Source organism: Mus pahari, chromosome 23 (genome assembly GCF_900095145.1).
Source record: "Mus pahari chromosome 23, PAHARI_EIJ_v1.1, whole genome shotgun sequence".
NCBI lineage: Eukaryota > Metazoa > Chordata > Mammalia > Rodentia > Muridae > Mus > Mus pahari.
The window spans coordinates 34,262,419-34,276,075 of NC_034612.1; the positions used below are offsets into that span (position 1 = coordinate 34,262,419).

Sequence of the window (13,657 nt, forward strand, 5' to 3'; positions counted from 1 at the left end):
ACCCTGTCTCCAACAAATGAACAATTGCATTTTTAATTGAGTGAGTAAGGGGGTTATCTGTGTGGGGTGCGTGTGTGTGTACACATATGTGAGTGTAGATGCCTGTGGAATCCAGAGGCGGGTGTTGGGTCCCCTGATGGTAAAATTACAGGCAGTTGTGAACTGTCTGTGAGTGCTGGGAACCAAACTCAGGTCCTCTGCGAGGGCAGTATGCACCCTTAGCTGCTGTGCTGTCTCTTCAACCGTTAGATTAATAAAAAAATGTTACATATGTGGATGTGTGCATGCCTGTGTGTGAATATGCCATGTGTGCAGTACCTGCAAAGGCCAGGAGAGGACACCAGACCCCCCTGGAGCCTCTCACCAGAGGGAGTCAGGTTAGCAGCTGATATGGCAAACAAACTCAGGTCTTTGGCAAGAGCAATTTCGCACTCTCAACCACTTAGCCATCTTTTTATGGAGATGCGTTCTAATAATAAACTTTAAAAAGAAAGGGAAGGGTCTGGAGAGAGAGGGCGCTTGATAAAATGCTTGCCTTGCAGGCCTGAGGAGTCCATTTCAATCCACAGAACCCAAGTGAAAGAGCTTGCCCAGGCTGAGAGACGGCTCAGTGACTAAGCGTGGCTTGCTCTCCCTGAGGACCTGAGCGTGGTTCCCAGTACCCACGTTAGGAGGCTCACAACTGCCTGCAACTCCTGCTCTGGAAATCTAACACTCTTCAGGTCACCACAGGCATCTGCACTTACACACACACACACACACACTTAAAAACAAAATAAAACTTAGAGGAATAAAAAATTGGGTATGGTGGTTGGTGTGTCCTTGAATCCCAGCACTGGGGAGATACTGAGGGTACCTGAGCCCGATCTCTGGCCTCCGCATGCACATGCACACACACAAATGTGCATGGTTCGCATGAACACCATGTGCACACATGCACGCACGCACGCGCGCGCACACACACACACACACACACATTCCTAAAAAACAAACTCGATCCCATTACACCGGGCTGGCGGCCTGACGCCAGCTCCAGGCTATGCTGAACACTGCCATCAGCTTTTGTCCGGTCTGTAGCCTGGGTCGGACAGCACCCTCACCAGACATCCCGGCCACTCACCCGCCCCCTCACCAGACGTCCCGGCCACTCACCCACCCCCTCACCAGACATCCCGGCCACTCACCCACCCCCTCACCAGACGTCCCGGCCACTCACCCACCCCCTCACCAGACGTCCCAGCCACTCACCTGCTGGTATAGCCCGTGACAGGGTTCCAACGCTGGTTCTCATAGATGTAGACGCTCTTCACATCTGACTGTGTGTAAATGTTGCTGGTGCTGCTGGCCAGGCCTAGGCGTGAGGGGACAAGAGGCTGCTGGGACGCAGGCCATATTAGCGCCGAGGCTGCCAGGGACTCGGCCTTTCTGCCTGAAGCATCTTGGCCCAATGGGAAACACACTGGGAGGGCAGATCAGAGTCGGGGCGGCTGAGATGGGTTATTTGATCTTAGAGGGACAGCTCTGCATAGGTGTCTCTCCCCTCTGTGTTCCTTAGCTTCTCTGGGACTGCATGGCTCCCACGGGAGCAATCTGCAGCAGGGTGTCACTGTACGCCCCAGACTGGCCCCAAACGCACAGAGATCGGCCGGCTCCTGCTTCCCGAGTGCTGGTAGTGAAGGCTACCCAACCAGCACCCGTCTGTTCTGACTGAGGCCTCGTCTATGCCCTGATGTCTTCTATCTCATACCCAGCAGGTGCCTGCCCGGCTCCCCTTATTAGCAAAGCTACCTTGGCCCACACATATAACCTCTGAGCGTCTGAAAGTCCTCGAAGGCAGGACAGAGTCCAGAAGTGGTTCCTGCCACAAGGTCAGGGAAGCTCTTGGCCTGTGAGACTGCAAGTTCCTGTGGTCTTAGTGGACCACGGTTCTCCAGGGTCAGATGCAGTCCCACCCTGAGGTACTGGGACTGTGGCACAGAACAGTCTATCTCAAAGTCTGCTTTTGTCCCTACTTTCCACCCTAAACTTGAGGATCCCTATGGTTGCGGGTGATTTGCTCTCCCTAAAGACTCTGGGATTTGGCACAGTTGGGGAGCAGGGAGTAGTTCTAGAGCTACCTGATGTACCCCGTGGCTTCATCTATGAAGTGAGGTGCTGAACACACCAGAGGACCCTGACAGCTGCTGTTCCAGAACCTTCAGGTTCCTCCGTTCTGCTGCTGGGATCCCACAGGGCATTTCAGAGGCCAGGCCTCTGGGTTCTCGCGCCCCGTGAATTGGCCTGAGACTGCCCTGGAGGCTGGCAGTGGTGAAGGTCACCTGTCAGCCAGCTGTTAAGTGTCCGCGCTGGGACAGCAGCCCTGGGCGCTGGGAAGGGTAGCCAGGTGGGGATTAGGGGAGGTCATGCCCAGAAGGTTCTGGGAGTTAATCTGGCCAACCTCAGGTGCTCAGAGCCACCCTCACCTTGGAAGCAACCGCCGCCATAGCCGCCCGTGTACACCCAGGCCGTGTGATCATAGCCAATGCCCCATACCACGCCTCGGCTGTTGGCCTCTATGATCCGCAAGTGGCCTCCCATCTGTCGCCAGAACCTGCAGAGGTGATAAAAGTCCCTTAGCCCCATTGTTCGACCAGTCACCCACCCTGGAGCTAGACCTCACGTGCTCAAATACTACAAGTCTGAGACCTCCGGGCCGAAGAACAGACAACCCACTTGGCTCTTGTTTGAGTCAACCAATTCTGGAGAGGACGTGATATAAGAGGCAGGGTGTCCCTGAGTGCTTGTTCCCCTCGCCCCCCTGGGCCACACTGACCATGGGGCAAGACAAGAGTCTAACTCACAATGGTCCCCTCTCAGAGCTGGGAAGTGGAGTCGGGATTGGTCACAGTGTGCGAGGTGCAGACAGGCTTAAAGGTCAAGGCACACAGCAAGGAACGTGCCGTTTAATCCTCTGCGCGAGGGACAGAGGGACAGCGTAGCCAGCTGGCTCCCAAGCCATCCCATGGAGGCTACCCAGGGACAGCCACCTCCTAAGCAGGACACTAGGTTGGTTTTCTGTAGGCCCTGCCTCTGCCACCAGGGGGTGAGAGTGCGCACGGCTACTTCAGTCTGCGATTCTGAGCTGACTGCGATCACTTAGAAGTCAGAGCTCCTACCTGTTCCTTTAGAATTTCTTGTGTCATGTCTCACGGATCCCAGGCTGTGTCCTCAAACTCACTCAGTTTATGGGGTACTGGGGGATGAACCCAACGTTCCTAACAGTTTAGGCAAACACTCTTATTCTTTTTTTTTTTTTTTTTTTTTTTTTNTTTTTCTTTCTGAGACAGGGTTTCTCTGTGTAGCCCTGGCTGAACTGGAACTCACTCTGTAGACCAGGCTGGTCTCGAACTCAGAAACCTGCCTGCCTCTGCCTCCCAAGTGCTGAGGTTAAAGCATGCGCCACCACTGCCCAGTTAGGCAAACACTCGTAACAACAGAGCTGCTCAACTTCCCCTCGAGCCTTGGTTTTAAATGCCCCAACAGAGGAACTCCAGCTCCAAGATCTCCCATATCCAAAGGCAATGGGTGCCCGTCCCCCCTTGCTTGTCACTACTCCACTCCAGAGACTTCCACCCGTAAGACACACACCAAACTCCTCCCTCTCCTCTCGCTTCCAGGTCCCCCAGGCTGCAGGGTCTCAGCAGAACTGGAAGGGACTGAGCCCCGGGGTCAGATCTGGTGAAGGAGATGTGGTTTCCCTGATCCGGCCCTTGCAGCCACTTGGGGGTGGGACGAGACCCCATTAACCACTCCAAGTGCTCCAGGCTACTCCAAAGCTCCTTGGTGGATACCACTGATCTCCAAGCCCAGCCTCGAACAGACCCAGTGGGTTTCAGGGTCCGGAAAAGCATCTAACCACCTTTCTGGCTAGTCAGTGAGAAGCTGTGGAGTGTGGGTTCCGGTCCCGCTAGGGGACCCCTTTTCAGGAACACAAGCTCTGGGGTCTGGGCTGCGGGGAGGGGAGAGATGGGGCACCAGGTCCATTTAGGGCACAGAGGCCCACTCACATCTGGTCGCAGGGCAGCAGGCGCTCACGGGCTTCCAGGTCTGGGCTGGGCTCGCTCACAAAGATGTCACCCTTGCAAGTGACAGACCAGATGGCCTGCGGGGATGGGCGTCCGTGGACCTTCCGGCTCTCGCAGCAGCACAGGCTGAGCAAGGCGAGCTGGCATGGGTACAGAGCCGGTCACTGCTGGGCAGACTGAGGCCCGGGTATAGGTCTCTTCTCACTAATTCCTCGAGGACCCCCATCACTCACCCAGTCATTCATGTCTTGCTCTGTGGTGGCAGCCAGGCGTACGGGCCACCTCTGTCTCGTCCTCTCGGGGGTATAGAGGGCAAAGGAGTGCTTGGCCTCGTTAAGCACGGGGACCAGCACGGTCACCTCGTTCAGGAACACGTGTAGATACTGTTTGGATAGGGGTGCACAGTGTGGCTGTCACCCGGGGTGTGTTACCCTGAGCCTCCCCGGGCCTCAGGATCCAAGGGCTGAAGCCGTATGTGATGAACAAATGCTCTGGGGCTGAAGAGGAGGCTCAGCTCAGAAAGCGCTTGTCTAGCGAAGCCCCGAGTTCAATCCCCAGCCCCAGGCCGCATGCAGCCAGACACGGTGGTGCATGAGAGCCTGTTTCCCACCTGTGCTTCCTAAAAATTAAAACAGCGCTTTTGGGTGTTGAATGCCTGGCACACATCGACAAGTGAGACTGGGATTCAATCTCTAATGATTCAAACATGTGACCCTGTGGAGGCCAGCCTGATCTACGGAGCGAGTTCCAGGACAGCCAGGGCTACACAGAGAAACTCGGTCTCAGGAAAACAAAGCAAAGCAAAACAAAACAACCCCCCCCAAAAAAAAAAACAAAACTCAAACCAACCAACCAAACAAACAAAAAACTGTGACTCAGCATCTGGGCCGCTGATGTAGGAAGACGTGAGTTCAAGGCCATCCTAGGCTACATGTTAAGTTCCAAATCAGATTAGTTAACTTAGTGAGGGTCTGTCTCAAAATAAAAAGGACCAGAAAAATACACAGTGGTATTTAGATTTAAAGAAAAAAAGGAAGCTACTCTCAGAGGGGTGTGGTCTGGCGGAGGGCAAAAGGCCAATCTGTGTGCCCCTCTCTGGGAAACCGTCCCCTGACGACCCTCCTCCCCTGACAAGTGCCTCCCGCCCCGTACCTTCTTCTCCTCATGGACCACATAATAGATGAAGAGGATGCTGTCTCGAGCCCCGTCGTGCCCTGTGAACTGCTCCAGGGCCACACGGACGTCCACCCACTTGTGGGGCTTCCAGTCACACCACCACTGCAGGGCCCCCGTCTTCACCCATACTGACTGTGGCACGGACAACCAAGGACAGAGGGGAAAGGTCACAGGCAGCTCCTTCCCGGAGCCCAAGAGCCATTCTAGTCCTTGGCCTGTGTCTCCGCTTTGCCCTGTGCTCCCAGTTCTCCATCCTCCTGGCTTCCCGGCTTCCATTCCTGACATCAGTGCTGCAACAGGACACTAGGTGGCGCCAGAGATGTAGCTGTATTACCAATTTCCCGGGGTGTACACATCATTAGCCCATGAACTGGATAGGGAAACTGAGGCCCAAGGAAGGGGTCACACCTGGCCCAGAGTCAGAGAGGGAGTCAAAGATGGCTCTCAAAGTCTCGGGCTGAGTGCACAGGCCCACTTGGGACACAGGATAGGAGCTTGTGGGCCAGCTAAGGCTTCTTCCCTGGACTGACTGTGGCAGCCAAGGCTGGTGTCTATCTCCTACAGTATGAGGTACGCCAAGCAGGGTGGCCCTTGGGGAGAGCAGTGGCTATGTGCCAGTCTATCCTGACCCGCTTCATCAAACATCTGAGCTGCGTGTGTTTAGGTTCCTGGAAGATGCCCGCTTCAGGTAACCCATTCTGGAAATGCTTTCACTGAGCTTAAAGCCTGTCAAGGTGGCTGTCAGACGAGCCATCACGGGAATGGAGGTGTGGGGACATAAGGTTGACCGCTTTTGTCTTTCCCTTCCACGTGCACCTCCCTTTGAGGATTCTGGGTTCCCGGGGCCCGCATGGTGTCCTGAAGATGGTAGAGTCTCAAGAAAAGCCCTTCAGGATAGAGGAGTAAGCCACCAACTTGATTCCTCATCCTTGAATCTGCCCTGGGGTCTGGAAGCCCTGCTGGTCGCGTGGGGCCAGGGCTGGCATTCGGCCGCGCGACCACTAACCGGGCAGGAGCCAGCTGAGGTGCTGAGTGCTGTGACCCCAGCACTGGGGAGGCTGAGGCAGCTGGATAATCAATGTGAGGCTAACCTGGGCTACGAGTGAGTTCAAGGCTAGCATGCGGGGAAACAAAGAAAGCATTCCAAACAAACAAGCAAGCGGGCCTACCTGCTCCACAGCCTGCTCATAGTGCCTGAAGCTCTCCAGCTCCCGCTTGGTCCTTTCTGTGAGTTGCTGGAAGATCTGCTTCCTCCAGGCAGCCGTCTGGGCGGGAGTGATGGACAGGGACAGCGTCTGCACTGAGGGGGACAGGCCTGCAAGAGGCCAGAGCCTTAGGCCGGGTGCCATCCTGCCTGCAGCCGGACAAGTGGCTGGTGCGGCTCCCCTGTGATGGCCCGTCTGACAGTCACCCTGACGGGGTCTAGGCCTAGTGAAGGAGTTTCCAGATTGGCTTAACTGAGGTGGGCAGCCCCATGCCATGGACTGGGGTCCCAGCCTGAATAAGGAGAATGTGAGGTGTACCAGCACTCACCCCGGCTTCTTGACTGTGGATGAGGTGTAATGCCCCTCCACCATGATGGGCAGTATCCTTGAATTAAGCCGACATGAGCCCGCCCCCCCTTCCCCCCCCCCCCCCATCCTAAACACTTCTCCGGTTATTTTGTCCCAGCAGCGAGACAGGAACTGTAACAATCTCCAAATCAGCCTGATTTTTATTTATTTTTTCCTTCCTTCCTTCTCTTTGTGTATGTGTGGACGGACGGTGGGAAATCTCTTCTCAGTCGTTTTGTGTCTCCACCTGTTTGGTTTTTGTGTTTTTTTGAGACAGGATCTCTTGCTAGGACTGAAAGCTTGAAATTTTAGCTGCCTGGCCAGTGAGCTCCCAGTATTGGGGATAAAGATATATACCGCCAGGGGCTGGAGAGATGGCTCAGCGGTTAAGAGCACTGACTGCTCTTCCGAGGGTCCTGAGTTCAAATCCCAGCTTTTGTGTGGGTTCTGGCATTTGAACTCAGGCCCTCAGGCTTTCGAGGCAAGTGCTTTACCGGTGGAGTCATCTCTCTGATCCCAACCTACCTGTTCTTGCTAGAAGGTTCCAACCTCAAACTGTTCCGTGAACCTTCCTCCCTGGAGCCAAAAGCTGGTCCAGGGTTATCGGGCATCACAGAGCCTTGAGGCAGGGGGTGAGCCTGCTGCTCACCTATCTACCACGCACCCACAGACAGCCACGGGGACACTTCGGATCCACCAGCGCCCTTACCTGACGGGACGGTGAACCACTTGAGAGCAGAGCCTTCCTCCACTGCACATGCGCCTCCAGACACCCAGGCCCACAGAGGATGATCATCGGCCCCATAGGGCTCCTCCATGCCCAGCGGGAAGAGCCCCAGGGAGGAGAGGCCCGCCGTCTCGGGAAAGCCAGCGGTTGGCTGGTTAGCCGCCTTTTTGGGCTCCTTTAGGTCAATGTTGGTCCAGGGCAGCTCAGCTGGCATGGAGGCGGGGCCGCGGCATTCATCGGAATGAGAGGTCTCAGGAGCCTTTTCTTTGCCCTCAGCCAGGCAGGTGTTCTCCGTGGAGTGATCAGTGTTCCCGCTGGTCTCGTGGCCCTTGGACAAGCTCCCTGTAAGGTTCGTGGAATTGTCCAAAGCTTCTTTGGGGAGAGGCTGTTCGGGGCCCTGTCTCTCGACTTCCAAGGAGGCATCGGTATCACTGGGTGCCGACTCTGTACCACTGCCCCTCACCTCGTCGCCGAAGAAGCAGCCAGCACTGGGGACAAAATAAGACAAACTTTCATTTCCCCGTGGAAGATGTGTTTGGCCACTGTGACTAACTGTGTGAACTCAGGCATGTCACAAGCTCACTGGGCTCTTGCCTACTGCGCCTGAACAACACACACGGGCTCTGCTTCTCAGGGGCTGAAAGACCCCATCGCATCCCAAACCGAAGGGCAGAGGTGTGTGTATTTGTTGTTTTTAGATGGGCTGGGGATGTAGCTCAACTGGTAAAGTGGTTGCTCGGAACAGACGAAGCCCTGAGTTTGATTCTCAGCACCCCATAAAACTGGGTATGAATGACTGTGCATGCCTGTCACCTCAGTGTGGAGGAGGAGGTAGAGGCGGGAGGTAGAGGCCATCCTCTGGCACAAACACAGGCTATATTCCTTGTTGCTTGGAACTCACCCTGTAGCCCAGGCTACCCTTGAATTTATAGCAATCCTAAGTGCCAGGACTATAGGCATGTATCACCGCATTCAACTGAAGCACTTTTCCGTTTTGTTTTTTGAGACAGGGTCTCATGTATCCCAGGGTCTCAAACTCATTATATAACCACAGATGACCTTAAACTCCTCCTGATCCTCCTGCCGCCATCTTCCAAATGCCGGCATTACAGGTGTGTACCGCCATACCCAGTCATGTGGTGTGGAGGATGGACCCCAGAACTTCGTGCTGGCACTTCTTTGGTCAGAGGTAATACCCTCAATACGTAGACCAACACAATTTCCAGTCTTGACTTCCCTAAATGATGGACTACAGCTTTCAGGATGAAATAAATCCTTTCCTCCTCGTCCTTATCGCAGCAGCGGAGAGCATCGTATCTGTAGAATGCCTAGCCACAGTGTTTCTTCCTTTCCTTTTTTGCTTTTGTTGGGACAGAATTTCCCTCTGCAGCCCAACCTGGTCTAGAACCCATAACCCTCTGAAAAAGACTGATTTTTCTGCAGGTCACTGGCACATATCCCACGAGGCCACACAGTCTGCCCCGCCCAACTCCTCTAGGCCCTGCTGCCTTGTGTCACCTGAGGAGACTGGACGAGCTGCCAGAGTGTGACCGGTCACTCTCTCGGCCCACGATGATGGCCTTCCATGTCTTCCCGCTGAGCTCGCTGGGAGTGACACCCTGCCGGAAGTATACGGCTCGGTCCTCGCAGCTGATACCCCAGACCTAGAACAAACAGAGGCAGCCGGGCGTATACTTGGGTTCCTACCCCTTCCACGGGTGCTGGAGAAGGGCAGAGAGCCCAAGGATGCTCAGCAGGGCCGCAGGACAGGTATGCAAACGCAGGCAGAAGTCTCCTTGGCATAACATGGGAGCATGCTTGAGGGTGTGCGTCAGGACCAAGGTGGCCACTGGGGACGGCAGGTGATTGTAGAGACCCAAGGTGGGAGAAGGCAGCTCCCCTCCCCCAGCCAACAAAGGTCAGAAGAGGTAGCTGGGTCCCCTAGAGCTGGAGTTACAGACAGTGGTGAGCAACGTGGTGCTGGGACTCGAACTTGGGTCCACTAGAAGAGCAGCCATTGATCTTAACCACTGAGCCATCTCTCCAAACCCAAACTTCTTTGCGTTTTAGAAAGAGTCCGCACTGTCAAACCGTACAGATGATATCCATGAGAAGAGCGTGGTAGCACAGTCAAGGGGAGGTGACGCGGTTATCACTTAGTGATCCTCCCTCCCCTACAACGGTTTTCTGTTCTATTTGTTTGAAGCAGGGTCTCATGTGGCTCAGGCTGGCTGAACTATCTAACTTAAGATGACTTTGAACTCTTTTTTTTTTTTTTTTTTAAGATTTATTTATTTTATGTGAAGAGGGCATTGGATCCAATTACAGATGGTTGTGAGCCACCATGTGGCTGCTGAGAATTGAACTCATGACCTCTGGAAGAACAGCCAGTGTTCTTAAGCCCTGAACCATCACTCCAGCCACCCTACAACGATTTTCAACACTGACTTCCTGTGTCTAGAATGCACACCCCACCCTTCCTCACGGCAGACAGCCCTAGAGGTCCTTAGTGGAGTAACCGAGCCAAGCAGGGGCTCCTGGATTCTGGAATACCAGTCCCCGGTATACCCCCCCAGGGTCCTCACTGTCCCCATCTGCAAGCCCTTCCGGGGAAGAAGGGACAACAGCACAGCAGGTGACAAGTTATATCTTGAGTCCCATGAACCATGTGCACATCTACCTGGTCATTCAGCCCCACGTTCACCATGGTCATCTCTCCGACCATCTCAATCCAGCTGGTGCCACAGGGGTTGTGAGAGTTGACACCCCTCCGGAACCACACCTGGAAAATCAGAAAGCAGCAGGCGTCCCTGGAGATCTTTGGAGACAGAGGTACAGGCGAGAGTGTGTGTGTGTGTGTGTGTGTGTCCACTAGGGTCTCTCACTAACCTAGAACATGCTTGGATGGCTGGCCTACGACCTCTAGAGACCCAAGGGTCCCCAGCTCCCCACCCCTACCCCCACCCCCCCAGCAGTGGGATTACGAGCATACACCAGCATGCCCAGGGCCGGAAGTCAGGTCCTGAGTATCTTAAGACAAAGCATTTTACCAACTGAGCCATCTCCCAATCTGAGAAGACCTTTTCATTGTATTTTTACTTATATGTTGTCGGGTGTATTTGGGGGGGGGGGTAAGAGGAGGGTCATGTGCCATAATTTGCATGAGGAAGTCAGAAGGCAGCCTGTGGGGTTGGTTTTCTCCTACCCTCACATGCGTCCCAGGCACTGAACTCAGGTTGCCAGAATGTACAAGGCCTTAGCTAGCTTTCTTTCTCCAGTACCGCAACAGACAGCTTTCACAGATAGACAGCTTTCACAAATGCTTATAAAAATTGCTTCGCCTCACTGAACCTGCCTCTGATAAGAAACAAATGACAAAGGGAAAAGCGCTGAACTGGCCAAGATGGCTGGCATACTGCCCTCTGGTTATCTGAAATGTCTGGCCTATGGGGTAATAAACTCGGCTGTGGAGCATTTGGTCCAGGGGTGTGAGTGAGGGTACCTCCTGGAGATAGGGGATGATTTCAGTAGGGCTGGGGACGTGGCTCAGTTGGTAGAGGAGTCACTTGGCATGCATGAAGCCCAAGGTTTGGTCCCCAGCACTTTGTCCACCAGGCATGATGGCACACATCTGTAATCCGAGCGGGAGGGTCAGACGTTTAAGGCCAGCCTCTGCCACATACTAAACTTAGGATCCCATCTCAAAAAAGAAAGAATAACTCAGAGGACTTACACTAATGGGTTCCGACGACGCTCACGAGGACACCCTTGTGTTCACTGGTACCTGCTACCCACCCCAGCTCCAGCCCCCAATGCTTACTTTGCGGTCCTTCGTGATGGCCCAGACCACACTGACTCCCGCGGAGACGTGCATGAGACCATTTTCAGATCCAGGAGGTTCCACCATGGACCAGTAACTTCCTGCCAGTCCCCAAAGAAACCCAGGCGGTCTCCATCAGCCAAGACTCTGGAGAGCAAGCACCCCGCTTCCTACCATGGGGCTGGCTACCTTTTGGGTTGTTCCTGCAAACTCCTTCTCTGACCAGAGCCTGCCCCTCCCAGAGGGTGGCCCATATAAGGTCGTGGGGCCCACAGCTGATCTGGACCACCTCCCCTGGGGTATCCACGAGCGACCAGGAGGAGCCTTCCGGGTTGGGGTGGCTGACATCCTCTCGGTACCACACCTAGAAGCGGGGGAACAAAGCATGGTATTCGCATCAGCAAATCTGACTCTCACACGTGGGCATCGCTTACACACTCACACATCTTCACTATGTAGACCTCCCTTTGCACTCACAGCTTGGTGGGAAAATGCCTGGATTTTGGCCAGCCTGGGGAGACAGACCTATTCGCTTCAGCAGTCTGTGAGAACTACAAGCAGATTCCGGTGTCAGTGTGAGGTGCTCAGCAGCTCTCAGGCCGTCCATGAAACCTGCGCCCCCTGGTGGCAGTGTGCTGCCAGGACATGGGTCAACAAGGGAAGGCAGGGTCTTGGCGGTTAAGTGAGGAAAACCCAATGTCTAAATGTCCATTCTTTTGCTCTGTAACCTGAATAGTTTCACTTTAACAACAGAATCTCTTTCCCTACACCTTTGCCCTTTGTTGTCCATTGTCTTCCTGGTGACAGCCATTCTGACTCTGGTGAGATGGAATCTCAAGTAGTCTTTGTGTGTGTACATGTGGGGTGTGTGTGTGTGTGTGTGTGTGTGTGTGTTCATGTTCGTGTCTGTGCCTGATCGTGCACACAAACAGCCTACAAAATGGGTTTTGCAGCTGGGATTGACAGCACATACCTATGCATTTCAGGTAAAGGAGGTTAGGGAAGGATGGTTCCAGTGAGTCATCTTCAAACTACAGACCTGGACGTCTCGGATCTTGCCAACCTAACCTTGTGATGGGCCCTGCCTACCAACTCGGCAGCTTCAGGGATAAGCCTTTCCTTTCTGGAGCACGGGGGCCAGGGGTAGCTCTGCTGAATCACAACAGTGGCACTGGGTGATACTGGCTCGAAGCTCCGTGGCCCCTCCCCTCTCTCAGCATCCGGGCTGCCTTAGGCTAGCAATCTCACCCTGCTAAGATCCCAGCCCACCGCAGTCCAGTAAGGCTGAGAGGAAGTGACTGTGGTTAACCCACACCTGAGCCAGCATGACCCCAGCCAAAGGTAAGCCCACTAAAATAATCCACTTCGATTGTTCCAAAGCCAGTGGAGACAAGTGGTTACTGTGGTTAGCGCAGGAATTACTGAACAATCATAAAATAAGAGCTAAAACCATGCGGAAGGCATCAGACCCCTCCCTACACTTGGGACCATCTTTGTTCCAGTTGCCATCTAAGCTTGGCAAGTTTTTTTTTGTTTGTTTGTTTTTGTTTTTGTTTTTCGAGACAGGGTTTCTCTGTGTAGCCCTGGCTGTCCTGGAACTCACTCTGTGGACCAGGCTGGCCTCGAACTCAGAAATCCGCCTGCCTCTGCCTCCCAAGTGCTGGGATTAAAGGCGTGCGCCACCACTGCCCAGCGCTTGGCAAGTTTTTAAACAAAGTCTCTAGAAAAAGATTTATCCCTAAATATGCATCTATCCATCATTTACCCATTTACATACCTACCACCCTCCCATCCTTTCATCCAACCATCCATCAATCATCCATCCATCCATCCACTAACCCACCCACCCATCCATCCATCCATCCATCCATCATCCATCATCCGTATACCCACCATCATCCATCTAGACACACACCATCAATCTATCCACATGTCAGCCAGCCATCCACCCCCACACCCTCAATGCTCCTAGGAAATAGAAGAAGGAGCTGGCAGGGGGCTCAGACTCTGTCCAAGGAGACATCGATAGCATCTGAGCCTGAAGTGGGCTGGGAGGATGGACAGGTCCCAAGGCTTCCAGGGCAAGTACTGTGGAGAGTCTGGTACCTTTCTGCTCACCCAGGAAGTCCCATTTCCAGGGACAGGAGGCAATTAGCTCTCTTCCTCCACCTTGGGGAACCCCTCCACCATTCCAGCCTGTGCTCCTTCACCATACAAAATCTTGGGCAAAATGGTGGTGGAGAAGGAGGAGGAGGAGGAACTGGTGGTGAAGGAGGATGAGGAGGAGGAGAAGAAAAGTGGTGGTGGTGGAGGAGGA

The 13,657-nt window shown here is 54.1% G+C and overlaps 1 protein-coding gene across 2 annotated transcripts in view; it reads right to left on the minus strand.

The window, feature by feature from the left end:
- The window catches only part of Tecpr1 (tectonin beta-propeller repeat containing 1), a 28,731-nt gene that overhangs the window by 7,909 nt on the left and 7,165 nt on the right, over window positions 1-13,657 (minus strand). For both annotated transcript variants that reach the window (XM_029533555.1, XM_021222540.2), the window contains 11 exons: window positions 11,530-11,704; window positions 11,341-11,441; window positions 10,201-10,302; window positions 9,039-9,184; window positions 7,503-8,008; window positions 6,410-6,555; window positions 5,217-5,372; window positions 4,298-4,447; window positions 4,047-4,204; window positions 2,463-2,590; window positions 1,249-1,351 (listed from right to left, as the gene is read on the minus strand). In XM_029533555.1, coding sequence (XP_029389415.1) covers window positions 1,249-1,351; window positions 2,463-2,590; window positions 4,047-4,204; window positions 4,298-4,447; window positions 5,217-5,372; window positions 6,410-6,555; window positions 7,503-8,008; window positions 9,039-9,184; window positions 10,201-10,302; window positions 11,341-11,441; window positions 11,530-11,704 — 1,871 coding nt within the window. The remainder of the gene's footprint in view (window positions 1-1,248; window positions 1,352-2,462; window positions 2,591-4,046; window positions 4,205-4,297; window positions 4,448-5,216; window positions 5,373-6,409; window positions 6,556-7,502; window positions 8,009-9,038; window positions 9,185-10,200; window positions 10,303-11,340; window positions 11,442-11,529; window positions 11,705-13,657) is intronic.